Raw genomic sequence first — 27,323 nt, forward strand, 5'->3', positions numbered from 1 at the left:
CAAGTCTCCCCTGGACCCCTCCTGTCCCTCAGCCCTGGGTCGCCTGGGGGGAGGAGCTGGGTATCTCAGGCCAGCATTACTGAGCCTGTGGAGAATTGAACTTGGCTCTGAGATGAATTTCAGTTCCACTGACTCCAAGGGTGGAAAATCATCAAATCTCCGAGGCTGAGTGTAACACAGAGACTGGGTGAAGTAATTAACTTCACTACCAAGGGAGGAGGGACTCGGGGCCCAGCGGAGGCGCTCTTTCTAGGTCGGGCGGGCCTGAGGTTGGAGGAAGGCAGGTGACCCGGGAGCCAGAAAATGCGACTCAGGCAGAGACTGAAGCCCGGGTCCTTGCAGATGCTGTGTGTGCTCTGAGGCAACCCCCCTCAGCCTCTGTCCTTGACCTGAACTCTGGCTAAACTCTGCCAGAGGCCTGCTCTTTGGCCCCTTGGTTCCTCTTGCCATCTCCACAGGGAGCTGAGACTCACCCCGAGTCTGGAATACCAGGACGGTACCAGAGCGCCCACTCCCTGGGGCTGCGGGCCAGTCCCATCTATGTGCTGCTTTCCCTGGGCCTCCCACCACTCGGCTCCCCCTGCCTCCCTGGCCCTGCCCTCTCCATCTGGCCCGCAGGGGTTTTCAGAGTGCACAGTGGGTCAAGCACCTGCTCTGCCCACATTCCCCGAACCGCTGCCCCGCCACTCCCCGGGCCCAAAGCTGGGTCCTCGCAGTCACCGCTTGGCCACTCCTTGGCTTCCTTCAGTCTGAAACCAGCTGGGGAGTCTTGGACCTGGGGCCAGCCATGCTGGAGGCCCCAGGGTGTTCCTCTGGGACTGTTATATATATCAGTTTATAGGTGATTATATGATATGATATAATCAATATTGCATTATATACAGTAACACCATACAGTATCATTCAGGAGACCATAGAAAATATTACATATTGATTAACCTCAACCTGCAGCCATCGTCTCTTGCTGGTCTCCCAGATGGAGCAAGGGGGTCTGCTTTCCTAATGGGACTTCCTGTCTCCACTCCATCCTGGAGGGGGTGGGAAAGCAAAGAAAGTGTGTGTGTGTGTGTGTATGTGTGTGTGAAAGAGAGAGAAATGGAGACCAGGATGATGTCTGAGGTGGAGAGACAGACACAGGGACAGCATGAATGATATTTCTATGTTCCCTATGTTCCTAAGGCCACAAAACTTGTTGTGTTTTTCCTGTGTAAGCCTCTGGAATGATTTTCTGTCTTAGAGGGAGTGTGTGCTTTTCTCTATATGCGTTAGGTGGTGACATATTTATTTTCCCCTTTTGTGTATCTTCTGTGTATATGCACGCACTTGTACACATATACACATCCAGATAAGTGTCTGGGTATGTATAAGTGACAGCACAAGAACCTTTTGGAAAAGGTGTGTGTGTGCTGGTGTGACTGCACAGGAAGCGTGAACCCACATCCCTATGTTTCTCCTGCACCTGCTTCTCTTTCAAGGACGTGCCATCATCCTAAGGCCATCCCTTGGAGCTATTAATATTTGCATGTGTCACTGTATCTAATCTTCTGTTGCTGGAGTCCTAACTTTTTGGGAAGCCTTTCTGTCTGGGCAGAGAGAAACAGTGAGTGTCTTTGTGTGTGGTTACCCCAGTGTCACCAGTGGGTCCTGGGGAGTCAAGTGCATTTGTCTGTGAACACAGCCTCACACGCTATGTGCACGGGTGTGTGCTATGTGCAGTGAGACTCACACTTTGCCTCTGTGTAGATTTGTGTATATGCCTGTGTGTGGCTTGGCTCAGCCCGTGTGTGTGTGTGTGTGTGTGTGTGTGTGTGTGTATGTAGGGGCTGAACTGAAGCTTTGTCCTTAGGTCACTGGCTGGAGGAGTCTCTTTTCCTTCATTTATTCAGGGGCCCTTCAGATCTTGACAAATCTGTCACTCTAAATTTGCGAGAGATTATGGTGCTCTCTCCCCAGCCCGCAGAGAGGTGATATATGATATCTGCTGCCCCTATTGATTGCCTGATCTGGTGGCAGAGGCCGGCGAAATGAACTTGAAATGAACATCATGCCTCAACTCATTGTGCGTATAATACACTACTTAATCCCACATTTTTCAGCCGCTATGGAATTCAATTGATCAATCATGTTCCACTGATAGTACTGTTTTAGGGGTTATTGCTGCTCCCTCCACTCACTGACCTTTTTATTTATTTATTTTTTTTCGTATACTCAGGCCCTGGTGCTAAGACAGGTTACAGAGGCAGCCATGGAAAGGGGAGGGAGGAAAGAAAGGTGAAAGGAAGGCTGCTCCTGGAAGAGGTGGCGGGGAGACTGGGAATGGGGAGAAGGGGAGAGGGAAGGGGGGTGGGGTGGGGAAGAGACAGAAGATGCCACAAGGGCAGAAAAGCAAACCAGGGTGATGGAGGCATGAGGGTACCAAAGGCTTGAGGAGGACCCCCCAAAGGAGAAGGAAGGTGATAGGGAGCGGGGAAGGCAGCAGTCGTGATGAATGGCGAAGGAGCACAAAGAAAGTTGTGGGGAACAGGGTGGAGAGTCGCAGGGCCAGGGAGAGGACAGTGGCATTACTGGTCGGGGACAGGGTGGCAGTGCCCCCCGGACCAGCCAGCGGGCCCACAGGCTCTCACAGGCTCTCCCCAGAGGCCAGGGTGGCACCCTTCCCTCGGCTAGAGAAGGCAGGAGGAGCGAAGGCAGGAGGAAGGGTGGAGAAGGGAGGCAGGCAAGGAGGCTTGGACTCAGAGGTCCAAGGAGGAGGAAGCTCAGGGAAGGAGGAAAGCCAGAGGCAGAGACAGGGCAGAAAGAAAGAGGGGAAGAAAGGGAAGAAGCTTCCCGCACCAGATGCCTAGAGAAGCATAGGCCTTGCTGAGGGCATTTGCCCACTTGCCGTAGGAATGAGCCTGCTTTCCTGGAAGCCTGGGGATCCAGAGGAGGAGCACAGTCCAGGACCCGGGTGGGGGTGGGGCTGGAGGGTAGAGGGCAGAGGAGGGAAGAAGAAGAGAGTAGAGGAAGAACAGAGACCATGGAAGAAGGGAAGAGACCATGAAAAGGAAGAGAACATGAAGCCATTGCCAGTGCCTCCCACTGGTGGGGGTGCATCCTCAGGACATGGAGAAAGAGGGCCCGGGTAGGCCTTCCCAAAGGTGGAGTCTCAGAGGTGGCATCGGGGGAGGGATGGGGCTGGGCTAGGAGACACTGCCAGGCCCAGGCACTGGAGAGCTCTCTGGGGCAAACATGGAGGAAGAGGCAGAAGCAAGTCTTGAACTGGGCTGAAGAGCGAGCAAGAAGGAAAGTAATTAGATAGCATCCACCATGCCAAGGAGCCAGGCTTGGAGCTCCCCATGGGCAGGAACCATGAGTAGTGCATCTCTGTAGCTCTAGTGCCAGGCACGGTGCTGGGCACAGAGTTGGTACTCAATGAATGAATGAATGAATGAATGAGGCTCTCCTGGGTAGCATTCAAAGCAGGACCCCTGGCAGAAGGTCTCTGAACCAGCCACCTGGCTGACTTGGCATCCCAGGACATCCAGTCACCTGTCAGGCAAGTCCCATGCAGCTCCAGGTGTCAGAGGATGTGGGAAGCTCACAACAGGCCCCTGCATAGACTCACACACATTCTGCGCCCGCTCCACTGCTTGTTAACTTCCAATAGCATCAACTCTGGTCCATGGAGGCCCTTCCCACTCACACCAACACCTTCCTGCCCACCTACAGTACTTCTGTCCAAGAGACAGAGTACACGGTGTCCCCAGTTAAGAGTGAAACTTGACCTCAGAGCTGCAGATGCCATCTAAGGCCGCTGGCAGAGGCTGCTTGAGAATAGGGCCCAGAGACGGCCCTTACATTGGACTCCCCACACCACAGCTCTGGTCACAAGGTGTGGGATAAAGTGGGTCTACCTGCTCATTTCTGGTTCCAGGGAAGTCCTTCCCTAAATGACACAGTGGGCCCTCAGCCTTCACCTTGATGGGAAAACCAGCCCAAGCCTTGTCAGGGCTCCAAGAGGAGGGCAGGAGTATGATGCCACATGTCCTGAGCTTTCTGGAGCAATTCTGATTTCCAATATCTTTTCCCACTCTCAGGCCCCACTTTCAGATTGAGGTTGGAAAATGTGATTGCTGAAGGTTTAATAACCTTGCCCCCTCCCCCGAGGGGACACCCTGCACTTGTTGGTCTCAGTATGTGGAGGATTTAGTCCTGTTCTACTGTCCCTGCTCAGCCACCATCCATGAGCAGCTCACAGCACTGAGAGCTTGTTCCATTTAACCCTCCATCTAATCCTCCCAACAACCTGTGAGGTAGATGCTGTGATACCTCTTTTAAAGATGAGAATGGGACTTCTCTGGCAGTCCACTGGTTAAGAATCCATCTGCCAATGCAGAGGACACGAGTTCGAGCCCCGGTCCAGGAAGATGCCACTTGCCTCAGGGAGACTAAGCCTGTGAGCCACAACTACTGAGCCTGCACTCTAGCATTGGCGCTCAGCAACAAGAGAAGCCACCTCAGTGAGAAGTCTGCACACCACAATCAGAGAAAGCCTGCAAGCAGCAGCAACGAAGACCCAGCACAGCCAAAAATAAAAACATTTTTTAAAAAAGGAAACAGAGGCAGGGAGGTTAAGTGGCTTATCCAAGGCCATGCAGCTGGTAAATGAGTTCGGATTTGAATTCGGGTCTGTTTGAACCCACAGCCTGCCCTCCACATCATTTTATTCTGCTGCCCAGGTTCCAAACCCAGGGAACCCGGCTGAGGGGCCCCTGACCCCATCCAGGACGCTGTGTCCCTCCCAGCATCCCCCCTTTCCTGATTTGCACCCTCCCTACACTGAAGCTACAGCCTATGAGCTGCTGAGCCCAGACTGTACAAAGAATGATGAGGGGACACTTGGTCCAAACTCCTCATTTTAAAGTAATAAAAACCAGCAGGGTGAGCGGTGAGGCGGGGGAGGGGAGGTGACCAGTCCAAGGTCACACTACTAGGCAGCAGGACTCTCAGAACTGGAGCCCATTCCAGGTGCCTTGTCTACTCTGGCATGAACCATAGCATATCTGAAGGAGAGTGAGCTCCCGTAAGTCCTTTCCAGAATGAGGCAGCATATAAATAAATTAATTAAACAAACTGCTGAGTTAAAACTTTGACGTAGATTATTCTTTCAAAGGGAACAAAGGCTTGTATTGTCTTCTCTGACCGCTTCATATTTGCCTAGCAGTTAACAGAAAGCTTTCATAGACCTTTTGTTATTTGGGCTTCCTAACTACTCTCCAAGATAGCTAGGGATTATAATCCCCTTTTTACTGGTGGCTCAGATGGTAGAGAATCTGCCTGCAATGCGGGAGACATGAGTTTGGAAGATCCACTGGAGAAGGGGCTGTCTATCCACTCCAGCATTCTTGCCTGGAGAATTCCATGGAAGGAGGAGCCTGGTGGGCTCCTCCGTGGGGTCCATGGGGTCGAAAAGAGTCGGACTCGACTGAGCAACTTTCACTTTTTACTGGTGAGGAAACTAAGGTTCAGAGTAACTGAAATGCAGGTTAAACGAGGGTAAATGGCTAGATCAAGGGCATATCTACGAGGCTCTACCAGGGAGCCTGGCACACGGAAAGTCCCTGCGGACAGTTGTGGCCTGAGCAGCAACGAGTAGCAGTATCTGCCAGTTCAGCCCACAAGCAGGGCTCCAGCAGTGGGGCCCTGAACTCCATGCAAAAGAAGAGAATTGTAAAACCAAAGATCACCTCGACCAGGAGAGCCACCCACAGGGTAACAGTGATTACTCCCTGATCATGAGCAAATGCTTTTCTTCTCATCTAAGTTTTTCCATATGATCCATGCTTTGTACAAGAAGCACATACCACTTCGAGAATCATTAATAAAAATGACTTTTACTTCTCAACAAAAAAGGTGTTATCTCCTTATTCACTTAGCCTTGTCACTCCCCATCCATTCCTGGACTGCCTGGGAGCACAGCCCTGCCTCCCGCCTCTCTGATCCCAGGCCAGATCCCTCTGGCTGTCCAACCATGAATAGGGCTGGGCAGTGAGGTCTCAGAATCTTAGGGAGGAGGGCAGGCATTGATCACCACATATTAGGGATGAGGGCTCGAGACAAGGGACAAAACACAGGAGTTCTGTCTTCCTTTTGTGTTGACACTGTACCTAAATCCCCAATGTAGGTGGGGGTAATGGTAATAGACAGAATAAAAAGTATGCCATTTCCTTGGTCAGAAAGCACCAAGGTTCATCAAAGTTAATGTGGAATGAACAGGGGCTGTCCACTGAATCCCAGGAAGTAGGAATCAGGCATTTGAGAGGAATTCTTTTAAAGTACAGCAAAGAACTATAAAAATTTCAAATTAACCCAAATAAACATGTCTACCCATCTATAGGGAAACTGACAACATCAGGGCTTCCACATACACTCATTAATCCATTCAATTTTATGAGGCATTTACTATCACTATTCTCATTTTTTCAGATGAGAAGCAAAAATTATTTGTTCAACATCTCCCAACTAGAAAGTAGCCAAAGGCTGAATTTGAACTCAGCAATGTCTGACTCTAAGGCTCTTTCCACTCTATCAGATTTACTTTCCTTGTCAAGGATCATCATTGCAGCCATTTACTGAGCACTAACTCTGTATGAGGCAGGCTCCAGGTGCTTTCCACACATTACCCCTAATCCCCCACAGAACACTTGCAGAAGAGATACCATTAGTCCAATGTTACAAACGGAGAAATAAGCTGAAGGAGAGTAAAAAACATGTGTGTGATCACACAGCTAACAAGAAGCAAGCTCAGGGAAAGTAAGCCTTACTTCACCTGTAGACTAAAAATTACCCGGAAAAGTGATACAGGAAGAAAAGAAGAAAGTGTGGAGGAAGTGGGGACATTAAGTGATGGACCTCGGCCTCTAGGGGCTTTGAGGAGCAGGAGCGATCGGGGTACTGGGTCCAGGTGGGGGCTCTTTGCTGCATCCCATTCTGACTGGTGGCCTCTACCCCCTCCCTCTGTCTTAGCTCCTCTCACACCACATTCTTCCTCTGCGGGGTTCACCCCCAGGCCACCCCCAGTCTCCCCAGCTGCCAGTTGTTGCAGTTTCAAACTCAATTGTTCTCCTCGGTACTGAGGCAAATGGAGTCATTAATTACCTTCTATCGGCTGGGCTGAGTTCAGAATGCGATCAATATCCCCGCTTGTCATTCAGGGCAGCCCGCCTGTGCAGCCCCGGCCCCACCCCCACGGCGGCCAGGACCAGAGGTCTGGGCTGCCACCCTGGCCTCCCCTCTGATGGAGGGCCGGGAGAGAAGTCAGAGATGCTGAGGAACCAGGCTGCTCTCCAGACTGGGAGAAGAGCGAGGATTCAGAGAATGGAGAGGCGAGCGGGAAGGAGGAAGGAAAAAGAAGGGGATGAGGGAGTAAGGAGAGACGGGCAGGAGACCAGAAAGGAAGGAGAAAGCAGGAGAGCGGGCGCCACATGCTGGGAAGGGGCTGCAAGGGCGGGGCGGGAGAAGGCGCTGATGTAAATAAACACTGTCCAGGGAAGTGGGATGACATTCCGGAACCATGGCCTCTCATCCTTATATTAATACTAGACAATCCGTGGGACTACCCTGGCCAGGCACCCCAAGCCAAGTTCAAGAGGAGAGCATGAAGAAGCCCTTGGAAACCTGGCCCGAAGCTTTGGCTCTGAGCTACACCAGTTTCTGCCCAGCCTTCCAGCCCTGGCAAACCTGCTAATTGTGAGACCAAGCTCTGCTTCTTAACACTCCATGTGTTCAGGGCAGGGTGGAAGGCAGGGGGTGGCTACCTGCCTGCCTGACCTCAGTCTTACTGTGCCAGTTTATACCCATGTGTTTCTGGGGACACAAACTACATTTGTAGTCCTAACATAATACTGGACTAGGAGTAACATCTCCTGGGCTGATATTCTAGTTTTGTCCCTCACCTGCTATATGTCCTTGGCCAAGTCCCTGGAGTTTTTCTAGACTGAGTTTCCTCAGATGAACACCAGAGGGTTGCTAACTCCTACCTCAGCAGGATTCACTTCTCTGTTCTCTGTGTTCCAACAGACATCTATCCAAACCTCTATTGTAGAAATAATAATAACTAAAATCGATCCAATTCCTATTATGGTACCAGACACTAAGCCTAACATAATCCAATGATTTAATCCTTACAATAACAGCAGCTAACATTAAGTGTTTACTATATATTGGGCACTCATCTAAGAAGTTTACATATATTAACTCATTTCATTTTCACCAGAACTTAAGCAGGAAGCTTCTATTATTATCTCCATTTTGTAGGTGAGGAAATGGAAGTGCAGAAGTTCAGGAACTTTCCTAAAGTTACACAGCTAGTGAAGGAGGAGGCAGAAGCAACCCAGACAACATGCTTCTGGCAGTTGAGCTCATAACCTGGAGAAACTGAGAGCTAGCGAGGTTGGGTAACGCGCTCTAAAGCACTCGTTCCAGACAGTAAGTGACAGAGTCAAATTTAGAAGCCATATGTACTGAAGTGTGTTTTGTTTTTTTTTTTTGATGTTTGCTTTCTTCACTAAGCTGTGACTATTTTAAAGCCAGGGACCCATCTTTTTCACTTCTGTAAATCTAGCCCAGAGCCTGACACATAGTAGCTGATAAAAGAATGTTGGCTGCTTTGTAGTATAGAATTCCAAAAGCAAAGATTCATTCATTCTTTACTTGCCTTACAGTTTACCTAAAGAAAAAAGCAGCAGCACAGGACTTTGCTACTCTGAATTCAGTGTTATCACATTTTATAGCTAGAAAGTATCATGGAGATAATTTAATCTGATGGCTTCTTATAGATTAAAAAAAAAAAAAAAGAGGCTCATAAAGGTTGAGTAATTTTCCCATGTCTCACAACTAGTTGTCCTTAAGATAGGAACTAAAACTCTTAGCCTTATGCCCTTTTCCAGTATTCCAGGCTGCTTAATTCTGATCAAGAAAGAGGAAACTGGTAAAACGGAATCTGGGGATCTAGGAAGAAAGCAACCATGTCTAGAGTTAGCAGTAGCAAAAGAAGAGGACTTGGGCAGAATCTGACTTGAGAAAAGCAAACTGCTATGCGTTGAGGGAAAGAATGGTTGTGTGAGCCCACAGCAAGAGATTCTAGAGGGGAATATAATTCCATGAGGACAGGATGCTCTAAAAATGAAATTCCACTGCTACAAGCTCAAATAATCAACCTGACAAAGTAAAGAGAGTAGGAGTGGGGGAGGGGTGGAAAGAGAGGGCATTCAAGGGAAATCATTGTTGCTGCACACGAATAAGCTTTAAAATATGATGAGCCTAGATTTTAAAAGGACATGTATACAGAACAGTGGAAGATTATGCAACCATTAAAAAAATCATGTTTTCAAAGAATATTTAATGATATGTGAAAATGGCCCTATATAATGTTAAGTGAAAAAAGTGAGATGCAAGCTGTATATACAGTATCATTCCAATTTTGATAAAAATTAGACATACATATGTAATATATATAATTATACATAATATAGAGAATTATATACACAGAGGAGACAAAAAGACTGTAAAGAATATGCCAAAATTCTAACAGTTGTTATCTCTTGGTGATACGATTATAGGTAATTTTTTTTAAAAATTACTGTATCTTCTGAATATTTTTACAATGAGCGTATATTACACTTAGTATCAGACAAGTTATTTTTTTCTTCTTATAAAGGACAGGAGGGAGGAGGGGACCATAACCAGGGATAGATATGAGAGTAGCAGGAGCCTGTCAGGAAGACAAAAGCTCAGAACAAGCTGAAACAACAAAAAGGGCCTTGGCAACCATGTTTGGAGAAAGAACAAAAAGGAAGGCAGGCTTAGGCTCAATGCTCAGGAAAGAGGGTAATACTGAGAGAAATGAAACAGAAGGCAGAACTTCTCAACCCCTGGCTTGACTTTGTCTTCTCCATCAAAGAAAAGAATCCTCAAAATGAGACCAGCAGGAGATGCCCAGTCAGGCAGGAGCCAGGTGGGTAACTGTTAACCATTTCAACTGAGTTACCTCTCCCAGGCTCAAATAACTCAAATATCAGGACCTCAGGTGGGGCAGGGTGGTGCGGTGAGGTGGACAGGATCCTAGATTTTTTGTTGATAATCCTTGAGCAGTCACAATGAAAGGGCAAGGCAGTGACAAGATCAATGCCATAGTGAAAAAGGGGGAAAGGTAAGCTTATGCAAACAGCACTCTAATACATTTACTATTAGGGTCTGGAAATCTTTAGAAGAAATTATCATGCAGGGGCTTCCCAGGTGGCACTAGTGGTAAAGAACCTGCCTACCAATGCAGGAGACATAAGAGTCACGGGTTCAATCCCTGGGTTGGGAAGATCCCCTGGAGGAGGGCACGGCAACCCACTCCCAGTATTCTTGCCTGGAGAATCCCGTGGACAGAGGAGCCTGGTGGGCTATGGTCTGTAGGGTCTCAAGAAGTCAGACATGACCGAAGCGGCTTAGCACAGCACACAGAGCATATCATGCAGTTAATTTGTGGGCATTAGAAAAGAGTGATACCATGGAGACTGCATGCCCTCACCAAGAGTAGGTTGTAGCACCCTAACTAGTTATCATTGTTTAGGTCAAATGCCAGCCCCCCCAAGACTTCCTCCATTGCCCTGGTGGGGAGCAACTGACCCCCTCTTTCTTGACATTTATAATTAGCACTTTATACTTTGATCATAGATCTGTCACAATCTGCTTGTATAATGGTGTGTACTATCTATCTATCTATCTATCTATCTATCTATCTATCTATCTATCTATCTATCTATCTATCTATCTATCTATCTATCTCCCTACTAGACTAGAAGGTTCTTGAGGTCAAGGATAGCGTCCTTCCTGTTTACCTTTGTAAGTCAGGCCTGTTATGCTTTATCCATAGCAGACATTCAATCTGCTCATCAACTTATACTGGATTTTTTAAACTGATTGAGCAAACACTGCAGATACAGCAAATGTTAACATTTCACAGAGAGTCTTTCTAACATTATGAACAAGATGAAGAACAGCGAAATGGCTGACGGTTCTTGGGCCCAATAGTTCCTAAAGCAGCCAGGAGGGACAGTTCTACTGCTGTGCCTGTGGCTCTCCTTTATTTTAAAGGAAAATAACTCTTTAAAAAAAAGTTACTTGGATGATGACATAGAAGACATCCTTAAGATCTCATTCGGGTGAAATTAAGAGCCCAAACCAACGAGATGAAATTCAACAGGGATAAATGGAATGCCCTATGTTTAGGTTTTTAAAAAATCAATTACACAAGTGCAGAATGGGGTAGACCTGGCTTGATAGCAATTGATGTGAAAAAGATCTCGAGGTTTTAGTTGACCACGAACTCAATATGAGCTTCAGTCTGACACGGCTGCTAAAAAATCGAATGTAATCTTAGGCTACATTATGGATGTAGACTCTCCAGATGGACAATGGCAAGGGTTCTACTGTACTTGGCTTTGGCTAGACTGTCTCTAGAGTTCAGTGTTCATTTAAGAGGGACTTTAGTGGTCAAGAATGAATTCAGAGATGGGTAACCAGGATGGTGAAGGACCTCCCTTAAGCGCAGGGACCACACCATGTGAGAAACTGAAATCCACCCAGGGCTCAGCCCAGTGTCTTTTCAGGGGCTCATTAAACCAGATGGAATGAACGGAAAGGAGGGAGGAGGGGGAGAGAGAAGGACTGTCGCATGAAGATCTTGGCCTCCATTCTGTGTGGTAAGTGTTCTTATCTGTTTTAAAGATGAGGAAACAGATGCAGAGAGATTATGTAATCAGCCAAAGGTCCCAGAGCAAGTAAGGAGTGGAGATGAAGCCCACATCCAGACATCGAGATCCCAAGCCCTATGCTCTCCCCTTACCACCACACTGACTCAGTACAAAGGCCGTGTCACTACCAGGGACAACTGTCCATCTGGGTCCTGTGTCCAGGCAGGGGCTGTGACCTGTCAGGAAGATCTGCTGCTGCAGAGAGTTTTATGTGCATGGCAGATAAGACCAGATGACCTTTAGGAATCTGACTCCTCCTTGTCACCACTCTCAGCCCAGCCACTGGTCTCCCTCCACGGGGGAGATAGCCCTAGGGACAGCCTCTCCATATTTCAGCCATTTCCAGCTTCAAGTTCCATTTCCTGCCTGCTCTTCTAGCCACTTGCCTGGATTCCTACTGAATGCTCAGCCATGTGGCTCAGCAATGAATTAACAGCTTATCGTCTGATCTAGGCAAGCCTTGCCTCTCCAAAGACTGTGAGTGCTGCGAGGTACACATCTTAGTTATTTGCTTCTCTTATACATCCCAACACAGTGGGAACTTCTGCCCATAGAGATCCCCAAAGAGGTCAGTGAAAGCTTTCTCAGTATCCCACAGACTCTCAGTTCTCTGAAACTGTTTATGGGAAATATGCCTGAGGACGGAGGGATGGACTGAATGATCATTTAGGGAGGAGGGGGATATATGGAGGAGACCTAGGACCCCAGAGAATGATACCCGTACAGTTACTTTCCCTGTTTTGAATAAGTTAGCCCCCAGTTTGCAGAAAAGAAGTGCACAGGCTCCCACTGCCAGCACAACTGCCAGCATGGTGTGTGTGACCTCAGTGAAGAAGCAGGAGGGTGAGCAGGGACAGGTGGGGGAGAGAGAACAGCTGCAGAGAGGAAGAGGAGGGGTGAGTATTGGGTGGATTTGGGTGAATTCCCCAGAGTGATCAACTTTCCTGGCCAAGAGTATGCGCTGTGCCTTCCTGCTGGCCGGCGGGCAGGCGCTGGGGCTCTGGGCTCACTGGTCACTGGCGGGGAAGGAGGGCTGGCTGGGGTCCTGTCTGGGTGGGACCCGAGGCTTCCTTCAGTACTGTCTGGGCTCTCGGGAGGGCTGGGGCCTTCTGCCTGGGGCTGGGCTCCAGCTGGGGCCAGAATCAGTTAGAAACCTCTCTGGAGCCAGAAGGGAAGGGGGCTTTGTTAGCTCAAAGGACACAAGCAAGGCGAAAAATTACATACCAGGCCGCTCTAAGTATGCTTGTTTAGAGAAACTGCTTGCATTTATGAAGTCTTTGGTGCGGAAAGCAGGGTTGCAAATGACTGCATCAGAGCGACAGTAAAGGCCATTAATTTCCTGTTATGTTTTCCTGTGTTGGGGGCTTTATTAATTTAATTTTACACTGTCGAACAACAACGAGAGCTGACACTGCCACATCGCCACGGCTGGGGTTTTCTTTCTGTGTGTGTAGCAAGGCTTTGCCTGACATGCAAATCAACGCTCTTACCGGAACCAATAAAGATGTGTGGAGGCAAGAGGGGAGCGATGAGGATGGGAAGGGAGGGAGAAGGGGAGAAAAGAGGACAGAAAGGGCAAAAGCCATCCCTGGGCAGTTTCTGCCTCGCTCCATGCCTCATGTCTCCTGGCTTCCCAGAGCATCCTCCTCAATCAGCAATTTCCAGCCACCCTTCCCCTTCCCTTGTACCCCCTGCTCCTTGACTTCCTGTCTTCATATGACTTCATCTCTGTTGTCTTTCTCTGTCCCAGCTCCTGGAAGAACTTGAGTAGGGACATGGAGCTCCCAGGAAGAGGTGTGTGGGGGTTAGGCTTCTCCCCTTGCCCATTTTCAGCCCACGCATGTCAAGGAAGCACAGGGACAAGAGACTGGAGGTTGCCCTCTGTCCCCTCCACCTCTTCCCAGCCAGAGCTAAGGCCTTTGCTATATATTTCCCTTTCCAGTCATTTTCCTTCACACTCCCCTTTCCTCTAAAGTTAAGGATTCTGGCCTACTTACATATTATTAGTGAACACGCACATGAATCCATGTGCTTGTGTATATGATGAGAGTCTAGAAAGTGACTCCACCTTGCTTTTAAGTCCCTCTGAGCACTCCCATAGCCTACCTGGTCAACCATTTATTTCCTTTGAATTCCCAGAAAAAAATACTATCTCTGATTGTTTCTCCTTAAGAGATTCTTCTTAAGTTTCTCCTTCAGAGCTGTCTGCAGTAGCCTCAAGGTAATGCATTGGTCTAGACCAAGTTGCCAAAGAAAAATGGATTGCCAGTATCAGAAATACAGGCAGGTTCCCAGGAGACCACTTTCTGGTCCCTTTTCTTCCCAGGACCTCAAGATCACCCACACTGCCCTTCTCTCAGAGCTGCTTCCACAAGCTGGTTGCCCCGGTGGTCCACAATGCACAAGTGATGGAGATGGAGGTGGGGAGGTAAGAGGGCAGGGAAGCTCCCGGGGACCCTCCTACCACACACTTATCTGCATCCCTCATCTCAGGCTCTGCTGTCTGCTGGGGCTGAGGGGATCTGTGAGAGCCAGAGAGAGAGAGGGAGAGAGAGAGTCTGTGCATCTCACCCTCTGTCACCGGCTTGCTCGCACGCCTGCCTGTACTTTCTGCTTCTGGAGCTGTCTGGCAGGCTTGGAGAGGCTGTTGGACAGACTCCAGCTCTCCCCAGGAGAAGAGCATAAACTTCATAAACTGCATTTACTTTAATGCAGGTTCCTGGGGCTGCTTTCCTCCAGCTTTTCTTTCCTCCCCTTGTCTGCTCTGTCTCGATCACATTTTATCTCTGCCCCTGTGTGCACCCGGACCACACACACACACACACACACACACACACACACACACACACACACAATATGGCTAGTGCTCCTGAGAAAGCTGAAGTCTGGGCAGGAGGAGGACAGGCACGCACGGTGTAAAAGCTCTGTCTGAAGGAGAAAGCCTCAGTCTAGCCCCAGAGAGACCCCGTGAGATGCCCACATGCCTGTCTCCAGTGGAGATGAGCACAAAGGGTGCTTTGAGGCAGGCAGGCAGGCACCTCAAGGGAGGGAGGGATGCTGACATTTCGCTGGGACGGCCAAGTGAGGAGCCACCTGAAGGCTGGGCCACGGGCTCCCAGAAGGGAGGGAGAGAAGGCGAGGCCTCCGCGCAGGTTGCGGTCTGTGAGGCCTCCCTTGGCTGGGGCTGTCAAGGTCAGCAGGTTTGGGTTCACCGAAGGGTCAGGATGGTTTGAATTACTGGCTCTGTAGCAACTCTGCTCTGAGGCTCGTGATCGGTCTCTCAGCCCTCCCCCAACCCTCCTAGCAGAATGGGGAGGGTCCCAGAGACCCCTACTGGCCACCAGGGCCCTGAGGAAGGCAAGTGATGGCAGGGTGGAGGTGGGGGGGAGGCTTCCCTGGGCCCCAGCGCCCCTCTGGTGCAGACACCCATGGTTAGGAGTTTACTGGGACCCATTCCTCTTGCAGGCAGCAGGGCTGGGTCTCCCAGGCTGCCTTCTCCCTGACCCTTTTTCTGAGGGATCCTCTAGGACCCTGCCCTTCTCCTCTGCCCGTGGGCCTGCAGAGGAGATGGCGCCTGGAGGAGGTGAGCCTTCCTGCAGAAGGGCCTGAGGAGCAGCCTCAGAGCCCAGCTCCTCCCCCCATGGCCCCGCCTGAGGGAGAAGTGCAGAGCTGAGGCAGCGGAATTCTTGCTTGGTGCCCTTGCCCATGGGGGAAAGAGGACAATTCCCACCTGCAGGGCTTGAAGGGAGTTGCCAAGTGAAGACAAGGGGGTGAAGACATTCTGACAAGGTGGGTGTGCATACACAGATGTGGGTTTGGGAGGACCCGAGGTCTCTGCCCAGCACCCGTACTGCACTCCTGCCGTCACCCCAGTTTCCAGTGCTGGAGGGTGGCACACAGCCCCCCCAATGCGAGTCTGTGCATTCCCTCCTGGGGAGTGGGGTCGACCCATCCATTCTGACTTTTTTGGCACTTTACCAAAAAAAGTACATGCTTTTATGCTAAACATTAACATACTTCCTCAAACAACCAAATATAACTCTTCATCCACAGCAGCATGAACTGGCTGGGAAACTAAGGTGGTTAATGACTCAGCTGCATTCGCTGGTATAATCACAGGTATTTATGTACAAATGCACGCACCTACGTCAGCTACACACAGTCATGGCTAAACTCTGGTTCCTCCCTACTGAAAAAGGTACATTCAGGTGTACACAGGGCCCAAGGCAAAGGTCTTAATAAAACCTTTAAACCTACCTCTGTATAATGACATGATTGGCGTTCAACAGGCTCGTAGCCAACATTACCCTGAGAGTTTAGCTAAAATATGCGATCCAACTAAGATAGAAAAATTCCCCCCTCAGGTATGAACGGTCTGATTTCCCAGGTTACTAGGAAGATATACTCATAACAATGAATGTGTGTTCAGAAGTGGATTTTTGGGGGACGTGTGTGTCTCAGTGAATGCTGACCTTTGAACCTTAGTTCGTTCTTGGGCTGGATGGACAGCAGCCAGGTTTTGAATATTTGTTGGAAAATGAACATAGGCTGAGCTTTGTTCACGCAAGGTAAGGTCAGGTACCTGTCGGGATGGATGATTCCCTCTATGGAGATCTGGTTTCTGAACTTTCAGAGGACCTGACCCCTGGGGGGTCAGAGTTTGTGAACTGTGCTAGGTAGTAAGCAGTGTGTGTGAAATCCTATCATTCCAGAAATGATCCACAGAAGCATTTTCCTTACAGAAACTCAGGCTCTGCTTGACTTCCCTCTGCCAACCTACTGTCTTCCTGCAGTGCCTGGTTGGGGCCTGGAGGAGAGGAAAAGCAAAAAGGGCTCTGCCACGCCCATCCCATGATGTAAGCTCACTTCAGAGGTCTGAGAGCCCAGAACCCCTGGGTCCATGCTCCCAGGTGGGTCTTCTCTAAGAAGGAGCTGGACGGCTGGGTTTGGCTGTGATTTTAAGGGTTTTGTGGCAAACAGACATAACTGCGCCCAAGTACCGAGTTTAGGTTAAGGAATCAGTGCAACCTCCTTTTGTTTACCCAACATAGTGCAACCTCACTTTGCCTGCTGGGCCCTCCCAGCTCTGCGGATTCAGCAAAATATCCCTAAGATCTTTTCATGAAGGGAGTGCTCTCTGCTTTCGCCAGCCCCGGGCTCTGGACCAAAAGGTCAGAGAGAACTGGCCCTGTGGGCCCCAGAGAATTGGCTCCTGCCTCTGCCTCTAAACATCCACCCATGCAAACCTGCCACGGAGAACTCACCTGCTGACCCCCTCAACAGGACTGCAGGTCCAGGCCATGGACACCCAAAGAACCAGAGCCTGGTAGCTGGCCAGGGGCAGTCTCTCCTCTCTCCTGGGGTCCTCCTCGCCTGCCTTTTCTGACACCAGCACTCCTCCCACTGCCCCTCCAGAAAGACAGCGGGGAAGGGAGCCGGGTGACCAGGGCATGCCTGGTTTACATTAATGAGATACACTGAGGGTAATCCAGCCATGGAGGCAGCCTACAAAAGGAGGTGATCGCGGGCGGCCAGGAGCAGAGCGGCTCAGGTAATTGGTTTATCTATCTGGAAGCAGGGGGAGCAATCTCAGCACAGACAGACTAGCAGTAAAGTCTCTTCCTTAAGGCTATTTCCTTTGTCTTTTCAATTGCTTGCACATCCATGTGAGAGAGGGAGAGAGTGTTAAAGAGAGAGGGAGAGGGAGAAATGTTAATTTGTGAATTAATGGCTTTTCTCAGCGGAATTGTAAATTCAAATGTCACCTCACACGGTGACACCACGGCTGGTCTGCTGAAGAAGCAATGATAAGATCCCCCACCTCCCTCGGTGCCCCTCCCTCCCCAAAGATAGCTGCGGAGTGGAACATGCTACTTTTAATTTGCAATAACAACACAACAGAGGTATGCAGTAATGACTGCCTTCTTCTCCCCTCCTCCTGGCTTCCTGCCCCCCCCAGTCCAGTTGGCTCCCCACTTCCTCCCTCCCACCCCTGTGCTCTTCTGAAACAACACCTCACCTCACCCTGGCTCACCCCCCCACCCACCCCACCCAGGCCCTGATCACATGGGGGGTGTGCCTTTGGAATTGACGATGCTGCAACCCTCTCTTCTCCTTCAATAATCAGGGAATTAATGACCCTGAAGTTAAAGTGAGGCTGATACCGAGGCCCTGCCCAGCGTTGGGAAAAAGCCTTCATTGTTTTCAAGCAGGAGGCGGGCAGCAGTGAGGGAGATTCATGGATGGAGATTGAATATGCAATTTTCTTTCACCTTGCCAAGAGCTGCCCCTGGGCTGTGCCTGGCCTAAATTTTTCCTTTTACCATCTCTGCCTTATCCGGCCCTCCCACCTCCCTTCCATTCTTTCCAGAAAATTACCTTCAAAATTGATTTCCACTTTTACAAACAAATATAATGGGAACACAGGAAAAAACTTGGGCCGTGATGAATTAGGGCTGTCAGGTGCTTCCAGGTCTCCTTTGCTTTTGTTTTACTACCCGATCTGCTCTTTGTTTTTCCAAGGGCTGGAAAAAGTGCCCCCATCCACTGAGGGCCTGACCCTCCAGGCCAGCAGGGCCTCAGCCCCTAAATCCAGCAGGGCCCAAGGCGGAAGTGAGCCAGGCCCTGAGACTCCGTTAGCCTTGTGGTTTCCAGTAAAAGCCTGGGCCACCTCCTCCTAGTCAGCTCTCTGACCCTTAGGAACCCACTCACTGAAGAGTCTCTAACCGCCTCCCCAGCTCTCTCCCCTGGCCCCCACACCAGGTTCCCTCTGGCCCCCATACCTCTTAAAGTCCAGACCAGATGCAAACCTCCACCTCCTCTAATGTGGGCAGGATCAGTGTATACCTCGACTAGAGCAAATAAGAGACAGACAGACACTGAGAGATCGCGAAAGGCAGGCAGGTCGAAGACCAGAGGTAAATCCAAAGACTGGGAGACCAGGCTCTTCTGTGAGGGTCCCCAGCCTCAGTCTCCCTTGTGGTGGGGCCCAGGCCCCCCTGGAGGCAGGACCAGGACAGACCATCCTTTTGCCAACAGGTTAATGCTGACATGGGCCTTTGGGCAAAACTCTACATGCACATCTGTGTCTCAAGACCAGGCAGCCGAGCACACCCAGGCCTGGCTCAGGACTCTCCCCACCCCCGGCGCTGGTGACAGGGACACGGTTGTGCACCTGCTCACATTTGTTCATCTCTCTGCCTGTATGCACTACCCAGAAAACTGTGTGCCTGCCCAATGCATGGCATTCCATGTCCCCTTTCACCCAAAGGTATCAGAAAGGTAGAAAACACACAATACCCACATTTGCATAAACCATGTGAGAAAGCACCTATGTGTCCACAAATCAAACACACATTTCCCAAGGTAAATAAATAAATGTGTATGTGGGGGCAGAAATACACAGCAATGGATGGAGGGACAGAAGACTCCATGTTGGAGAAGAGGAGGCCCTGGGTTTATTTACACACATCTGAAATGCCTTTGGAGGTTAATAAGAGATGACATGTGGTCCAAGTGGATGGCCACAGAGCAAATGTGAAAACAGAGATGGACAGAGGTCCTCCCAGTTACACAAGGAGGCTGACATCTTTCCTTGGCTGCCCTGGTCCCATCCAGGTCAGCTTATCCAGTATCAGCTTCCCTAGGCTGCTCTGTTTAAAAGGAACCACACCAAGATGAGGGTGCTGGTACCCACAAAGTTTCCTTCTGACACAACTTCATTTCCCTTTGAAACATAAACCTGCCAATGATGCCTTCCTCCCCAGACACACAGTGAGCCATCTTTGAAGATGGAGTTGGCTCAGCTCCATGCCTGTGATGTCGTGTAGTCCTCTGCACGGTCCCCGTGAAGTCAGTGCTGTCACTATCTCCATTTTACAGAGGAGAAGACTGAGCTGATGAAGGTTAAGAGGCTTGTCCAAGGCACTATGATGGCAAACCGAGCTGCGCTTCCCTCCAGAGCCCTTCCCGACTGAGTCACATTGCCCAGCCCAGCCCAGCCTGGGACTGCCTGCTGGCCTCTCCACCGAATCCTCCTTCTGCGTGGAGGCTTCTGCAGCCTTCTCTTGCTTGAAGCCTGGGATTCTAGATGGGGCAGGAGCTGCTCCTTCCTACAGCGTAATCCCCTCATCTGCTCCAAGTCAAGCCCCAGCCACACATGAGGGATTTCAAGGAGGGAAACTAAGGAAATCGCTTCTCACAGCTATGGCTTCAGCCAAAGTAGAAGGGAGCTGTTAAAGGCAGTGACAGGGTTTGGCTGTTTGCAGCCATGCAACCTGCCGTGCCTGCAAACATACAACTGCACTGTCTTGGCACTCATCAACTGCACAATTCATTGTGCACCTAATTAATGGAAGGCAGAATCACGGCCCCCTGCAATCCCACGCATCAAAGGATGATACCAACACACCTCCCCTCGCACAGATCTAAAGACTCACACCATATGACTTCATTTGGATTTTTGGACAAGTTATGTAATTGTTCTGGGCTTCAACACCACTGATGGATGGCAATGCTTTAAACCATGGCCAAAAGCAACTGGGTGAAGGCAAAGGACTTTGGTCCTGAAAAAATACAAGAGTCCCTATCCTGCAGTCACACTGGCCAGCTCAGGCAACGTTTGGTGACGCAGTGTCCCCAAAAAGGACTCTAACATACCCACCCATAATTAGAGGCAAGAAGATTTCAGGAGGATACTGAATGGGGATCTACCTTCTCAGACTGATGGACGGCCTGTCCGCCAGGTGCTTTATGACATAACTTCCCCATCTATCCCTGGTCTGTTTACCTGTCTCATTCCAGGATCTTCTGGACTCTTGGGGGGAGGGGGGAGGGTCAAAGCTTCTTGACTAGCACCTTTTTCAAAGGAAAAGTCTAGAGATTTTTCCATTCTTCCAAAGGCCAGGGCATGAGAGGGCATCTCAGGCAGGCTCACAGTCACTGTTGGTTTCCTTTTTCCCCAGAGTCACAGCTGATCGGTCCTTTACTAATGTCCCCACAGATCTGATTGCTGCAGATACTAATAACACTGTCCATATTCGGAGTGCCAATGCCAATAATGCTCTGGGTATTATCGCTGTGAACACCAATAACTACTGCTGAGATTGTCTCCAATAATGCCAGCACACGCCACAGCCATTGTCCTCGCTAATGCCCACCACCGTGACATTGTTAGAGCTAAAGAATAGGCCACACTGTACCCACAGGCAGGAGAAGGAGTGGCTTCCTTGAGGACAGAGACACTCACAGCTGGCCCCTGGGCTATGACACTGCCAGGGAGACACCCCCCATGTGTGGGGCCAAAATCAAGCTGGCCTGGCAGGGGCACAGGGCCCTCCAGTAGGAGACCTGCCCCTCCACTCCCTCAAGGTCTAGTGCCTTGATGTGCACCCTTGTTCCCATCCCAGCCCCCCTCAGGTCCCTGGGCCAGCTCTCTCTTTCGCCTGCAGTGCCGTCGGCCCGGGAGCTGAAGGACACACCTGGATGTCTATGCAGCCCATGCCCGAGGCTGCCTCCTGCGCCCAGCCTGCCAGCCGCTGTGCTACCTTGGCCTGACTGCAGAGTTGGGCTACATCATCTTGACACTTAATTATCTCCCCTGTTCTTAATCATCTTAGCTGCTCCCTAATGCAAACTGGGCCTGGCTGCTTGGAGGTGCCCTGAGTTGGGGGAGGGGGTAGGCTGTGGAGGGTCTGCCTTTCCTGTCCTCTCCCTTCCCACCTGGTCCGATGGATCAAGTGCATGGATCATGTGTGGGGTGTGTGTGTGTGTGTGTGTGTGTTGGCACAGGATGGTCAGGGAGAACTGGCTTTCCTCATAGGCTCTGGCCTCCATGAGGGAAAGGACAGCTCCATCTGGCCTGGGGTTGGTCAGAAGGAGGGGTGAGTCAAGGCAAAAGAACCTCCCCACCTCCCCAAAAGAGAAGCAGGGTCTCTGATCCTTCTTGCCACTGAGCTAGGCCTCGGGGTAAGTATTTATGCAGTAAGAGTAAATTTAGAGATTTACATTACCTCTCACCTAGAATTCAACTGCTTCCTGAGGTGTCTCCCCACTGTCATCGCTACCACCATGCTGGAGGAGGGCCTCCCCAAACCCAGCCCTGCTCTTGTGCCCTTTCTGATCAGACACTTTTGGTGGCTTCTCATGTCTGCAGGCAAAAGTCCCGTCTTGGCCGGCTCTCCTAGACTCATAACCCCTCCACTTAGCCCTACCTCCATGACTTCCCCTCAGGCCCTTTCATCCCAGCCAAAGCACCCCTGTTTTTTCCACACAGTACCTTCTGGCCACAAGGCTCAGTCTGTCCCATAGAATTTCAACTACCATTGTCTTTGAACCGTGCCCCTCGCCCATCCCTCAGGCTCCTCCTCAGAGAGCAGCCCTTTCTGGGGGTTCACTCCTTCCTCTCTCTGAGTTCCCACGGCCTGCAGCCCAGACCTCCATCACAACACAGATATCCAGATATCTGATGGGCCTTTCTGCTCTCTGGGCTCAAGTGCTTTATACGCCCCACTAGACTATAAGCTCCTTATGGACAAGAATCATATCTTGTTCTGCTCTGGGAACCTAGAGCACCAAGCCTTTCTTATGAGTGATGCCCAGAAAAGGTTCACTGAATTGAATTGACTTGAAACAATGAATCTGATCATTTGCTCAGAGAGGAGGGCACTCTGTTCTGCCAACCTGCAGTGGCCACAGCCTCAGGCCAGTGTTTCTCTATCTCCAGCCTCCTTCCTTGACCCACAGGAGTCCAGGAAGCAGTGGACATGCTTGACCCCAACTTCAGACCAGTGGGGAGGAGTCCAAAGGGGGTCCTGTGGCCTCCCCCAGCCCCCTGGTTGTTTCACAAGTGCTAGGGGTTTAAAGGAGAAATCCTCAGGGTCTGAGGCAGAATCTTCCAGATTACTCAGGGTGCTGGGGAGCTTGGCGAAGGCCTGAGTATGGGGAACCCCCAGGGGGAACTGAGATGCAGGCCCTTTCACACAGCCGCCCCCTGCCCATCAGTGGCTATTGCCAAAACAACCACAATGAAATTTAGTGAGTGGCAAAGGCCGTGGCAGCCAAATGTGTTTGGATATTTTGGAAGAAGGAGAAATAGAGCCAGACAAGCTGTTTTCCTGTGAAACGAGGCCATTAGGGCTTCTGGAAGGAGGCCAGACCCAGGTCATCACTGTCTTGCCAGACCCAGGCCTCTCCTACATGCTGTCCCTTTCTGCTGGAGTCCCAGGCTCTCACACTCTCTTTTCCCCTAGCCTGGGCCTAGGGAATCTCAGCTTTGTCTCCTTTCTCTGTTCCTCACCCTCTAGAGCTGTCCCAATCAAGGGCTTGTCTGTGCTTGGGATGACCGCAAGATTTATTGTCCAAATAGGACATTTTTGAGAGAAAAAGGAGATGCTGACTGGCCAAGATGCAGAGACAAAGGCATAAATTGGGACTGTCTGGACGAATGGGATATATGGTCCCCCACCTACGTTCACATTTAGAGGGTTCTATTTCATGGGAGATACCCTTAAAAGTACACCCTCTCTAGACCAGGAAGTTACTGCCTCCCCAGCAGGGATGGTAAGATCAGGGCAGGAAGCAGGCTCCAGACACTGGTGTCTCCCTTTGTCTGGGCCTGCCCGCCCTGCGCCCTGGCCTCATGCATCAAAAGAGAACCAGATGGTCACCAAGGGACCCTTAATGTCACAACATTTGAAAAACACCTTCTCCCAAGCTCATCACCACCACTCTCTCCTCTGATTTTCTTTCCCTGCTTCTCCTCCTCTTCATCCCTCTCACTCTGTAACTCCCTACCCAACAGCTAGCTGCCCCCAAGGAATTACAGGGAATGAGGGGAAGGGCCAGAGAGGAGCCTTGGGGGTGTCTTCTCCCACAGCAAAGAGCAGAGAGGGCCCATGCCCAGCTCCCCTAGTGGTTTGAATGGGCACAGGGTCAACGTGTTACAGAGAAAGGGCAGTAGGGTCAGCTGCACGTGACATCACTCCCCCATTTCTTGATGGGTTGAGATCAGGGGAGGACAAGTCAGCTTAGCTTTTCATCCCCAGGTCAGAAACCAGCTGTCCCCTAACCTCCAAAACCTTCCCATGGTCCATGGTTCCTGCTTTTCCTCCTGGCATCCCACAGGGATGTTTGGGGTGAATCCCAGTGGAAGGTGAAGCAGTCGGGGCTGCTGAGCAGATGGTGAAGCTGACGGCCCCACCAGCAGCCTGCCTCCCTCTCTCCAGGAGCCAGCAGGGTAGTGGAGGGACCTGGGCTTTGCTACTAAAAGTGATCTCACAGCAGAGCAGCTGTGAAGCCGGGCCGAAACCGGAGCTCTGAGTCCAAGGACAAAGCATGCACAGCGGAAGCCAAGCCTCTTCCCTCCTCCCTACCTTCATCACGTTTCCTCTTCTCGCCGTTGGAGCGAGGGATCCCCAGGATCCCATTGATGGAGTAGGATCCCACTGGATCATTGGAGGCGCTGGAAACAGGAGGGGAGGCCGTGCTGGGAACTGGACAGGAGGAAGGAAGAAATACCATCAGGATAGTGGTTGTGATCGAAGGCCAAAGCCCCAAGGCTGGGGGCAGAGAGAGGCAGAGGGAATGAGGTGGGGATGGGGTGCCCATAGTCTCCTTTCTCTGAGATTTAAGGGGGAACAAGTCGCTGCATACAATTCAGGCTCTTCACTGCTGTCCACCCTGGGCTTAGTGGGGACCAGTCCACCCAGGCCTTCTCTGCAGACCTGGAGATTTCACTCACTCACCGTAGGTTGAACCCCCTCTTGAGGATGGATGGAAACAGCAAAGCAGACTCAACCTAGAAAGTGGTTCAGGGGTCCTGAGAGAGCACAGCTCCTTGCACAGCTCATCCCCGGATCCGTGGGGCTGGGCAAATTCGTTTAAACAAGTCCCAGCCCATTGTTTCTAGTCTTCTAGGCAAAGTATTTCCCAGTCCTGATTTAGAATATGTGGCTTTCTAAGATCTCTCTGATTCTCTTAGACACACATGAATGGGCCTGATATTCCCCAGAGGTATGAAGCTCTTCACTCCCACCTGTTGCTTCTGGTTTTGAAATCACCTGAGAAGTTCCTAACTTCCCCTTCAGGGCACAGAGTAGTGAACACTTTCACTCGGCAGTGATCAACTCAGGTACAGTTCGATCCAACCTTCCCCCCAGCACACGCTGTAACCCAGGCCTAGCAAACAGGGCTCCTGCCAACTCCCGGAGGGCTGGGACCAGCCCTTTCTACTTTCTGCTGGTCCAGAGAGAGGGCACAGCTGCCAAGAGGGACAGCAGGAGAAGTTTAACCACATCCCGGTCCCTCAAGATCTCACCTATGGCTTCAGCAGCACTGAGCGCCCTTGGGTCAAAGGGAAGACAGTGTGTGGGAGGGAGGGAGGCGGGTGTTGGCAGGTGTTCTGGTGGGACTGGTCATGTCTCTGCAAGGCTGTGAGCAAGGGTCAATAAATGAGGGGGCTTGGAGAGGGGCAGAGAGCTATGGCAGATGAGAGAAAGAGATAAAGACAGCAAGAGAGATGAACTGAGAGGAGAGAAGCCATGAGGAGGGAGGGAGACAGATAGAGGAAGAGGTAAGCACTACCTGGACAGAGAGGAGAGGAGAGGGAAAGGCAGAAGGGGAAGGAAGAGGAGAGAAGGCAGAGGAGGAAAGAGGAGAGGAGAAGAATCTTAAAAATTAACAAAGCAAAAATGGAGTAAGTAAGTAGATATTAAAGAGAGAAGGATAGAGAACAAGACATGGAGCAGGAGGAGAATGGGAAGGAGAAGGAAAGCTAGAGGAAAAGGAGGGAGAGAGACAGATGCACAGACTGATAAAGGCAAGAAGATGCGGGCAGGAGGCAGAGCACGGTCCTTGTGAGCTGGTCTCTCAGGCAGATCCTGCACCTCTAGGAACCCAGGGAGAGCGCAGGCCTTGGACCTCAGACAGTGTGCATTCCCCAGGTCTAGAGCTGCACTGCCCAGCTCTCAGGGGGCCCAGCATCCCTCATTCCCTAAGTCCTCTTACCAATGGTGTGGCCAGGGGCAGTCACTCCAGTCCCGGCCCCATCCGGCGTGGGGTGGAAAGGCTGCTGAACTTTGGTCCGGATGATCCTGCAACAGCATCACCAACAGCATCACATGTCACATGCCCTCTGATGCCCTGGCCACCTCCAGCCAAGCCCTACAGAGGCGGCTCCCCCAAGCTCCCTAGCTCCCTCCTCCCTCAGCTGCTCTCTGCACCCCTGCCCTCCCTGACTGCTGCAAGGCAGGAGCTTGCCCTCCTGTTGGCTCTGCAGATCCAAGTTCAGCGCATCCCTGGGCGGAGGCAGTCTGCATTCTGTCCTGCTGTGCATCGACCAGATTGCTGTTTGACGTCTGGTAGCAAGGATCAGGGTAGAGGAGCGAGCAGACCACAGCATCTTTCCCTTTTCTGGGAGCAGGGACTGCCCTGGTGACCACCCGGGGATCATTTTGGAGCTGGCTTTCCTATTGGGACTGTATCACAGTCCTCCAGAATCAGGGAGGGGGTGAGATCTCCCCATTTCCTGAGCTAAAGACAAAGTCAGGGAAGGGCTGGGTCACAGTAACCCTTTCGTCTCCAGGATTCCAACCCAGCACACAGTCCCTCTGTCAGGCCCTGAGCGACTCCTTGAACCACTTAGTGCTCTCACACCCCACAAAGCCCTGTTGCTGCCCAGCTCGCTGGCACACTGGCCTCCTTCCCAGAGGCCTTAACTTGAATCTCAGCTTCTTTACCAGACTGGGTGAAGAGACTGGTGCCTTCCCCATGCACTCCAGGTGAGGGTGGGGGAGAGGGCTCCAGATCAAACATTGCAGGGCTGAGGACTGTCAGTGATCTAAGGGCCCAGGGCTCAGGGATGCAAAAGACCAACCCTAGGGCCAGCATCGAGGAACATTTCCCTCTACCCACTGGTCCATCAGATGCCCTTGGAAGCCACTTTCCTGAAGGCAAGGCCCCCTCCCCGCAGAGAGGTGTGTGAGCCAAGTTCATCTCAACCGGCCAGGTGAGTCACAAGCTGTGCATGGACTGGAACACTCACAGGTGGCCAAGATAAGGTCTCTGCCTCCCAGGACTGGTAATGAAATTGGGTAGGGAGGTCACACCCTGAGAAACCTAAGTCACCCCGAGGGAGGGAGCAGGCAGTAAGTACCAGGAAGATGCAGGAGAGGAGTCACCTGCCTTGCGTGGGGCAGAGGAAGGGGAATGGGAAAAAAGTCATTGAGGAGGTGGAATTTGGAATTTGATGTAGAGCCTCCAAGCAGTGTAAGGCTGAATACACACACACACATGAGCCAAAGGCACAGAGGATAGTGGAAAAGTCACTGGGCCGCATGTCTAAAGTCTTGATTCTGCCATTAATTGGCCACATAGCCTTGGCCTCATCATTCTCCTTCCAGGCCTCAGTTTCTTCAGTTATAAATAAAGAGGATAGATGACAGGCTCTTTAAGGTCTCTTTCCCCATTAAAAAATAGCATGCTGTTAACATGAAGAAAGAAGTGGGAAAGAGGACGTTATAAGCAGATGCTGGAGGAGGGTGA

The 27,323-nt window shown here is 50.9% G+C and overlaps 1 protein-coding gene across 12 annotated transcripts in view; it reads right to left on the minus strand.

Annotated features, from left to right (window-relative positions):
- Positions 1-27,323, minus strand: part of PAX2 (paired box 2) — a 90,173-nt gene that overhangs the window by 22,462 nt on the left and 40,388 nt on the right. For 8 of the 12 annotated variants that reach the window (XM_043477093.1, XM_043477096.1, XM_043477099.1 and 5 more), the window contains exons 5-7: positions 25,788-25,873; positions 24,155-24,274; positions 18,566-18,634 (exon numbers count right to left, since the gene is read on the minus strand). In XM_043477093.1, the coding sequence (XP_043333028.1) occupies positions 18,566-18,634; positions 24,155-24,274; positions 25,788-25,873 (275 nt within the window). The remainder of the gene's footprint in view (positions 1-18,565; positions 18,635-24,154; positions 24,275-25,787; positions 25,874-27,323) is intronic. The other 4 variants (XM_043477100.1, XM_043477101.1, XM_043477103.1 and 1 more) reach the window with 1 other exon arrangement.

The sequence above is a fragment of the Cervus canadensis genome, chromosome 8 (genome assembly GCF_019320065.1).
Source record: "Cervus canadensis isolate Bull #8, Minnesota chromosome 8, ASM1932006v1, whole genome shotgun sequence".
In the NCBI taxonomy this organism is placed as follows: domain Eukaryota; kingdom Metazoa; phylum Chordata; class Mammalia; order Artiodactyla; family Cervidae; genus Cervus; species Cervus canadensis.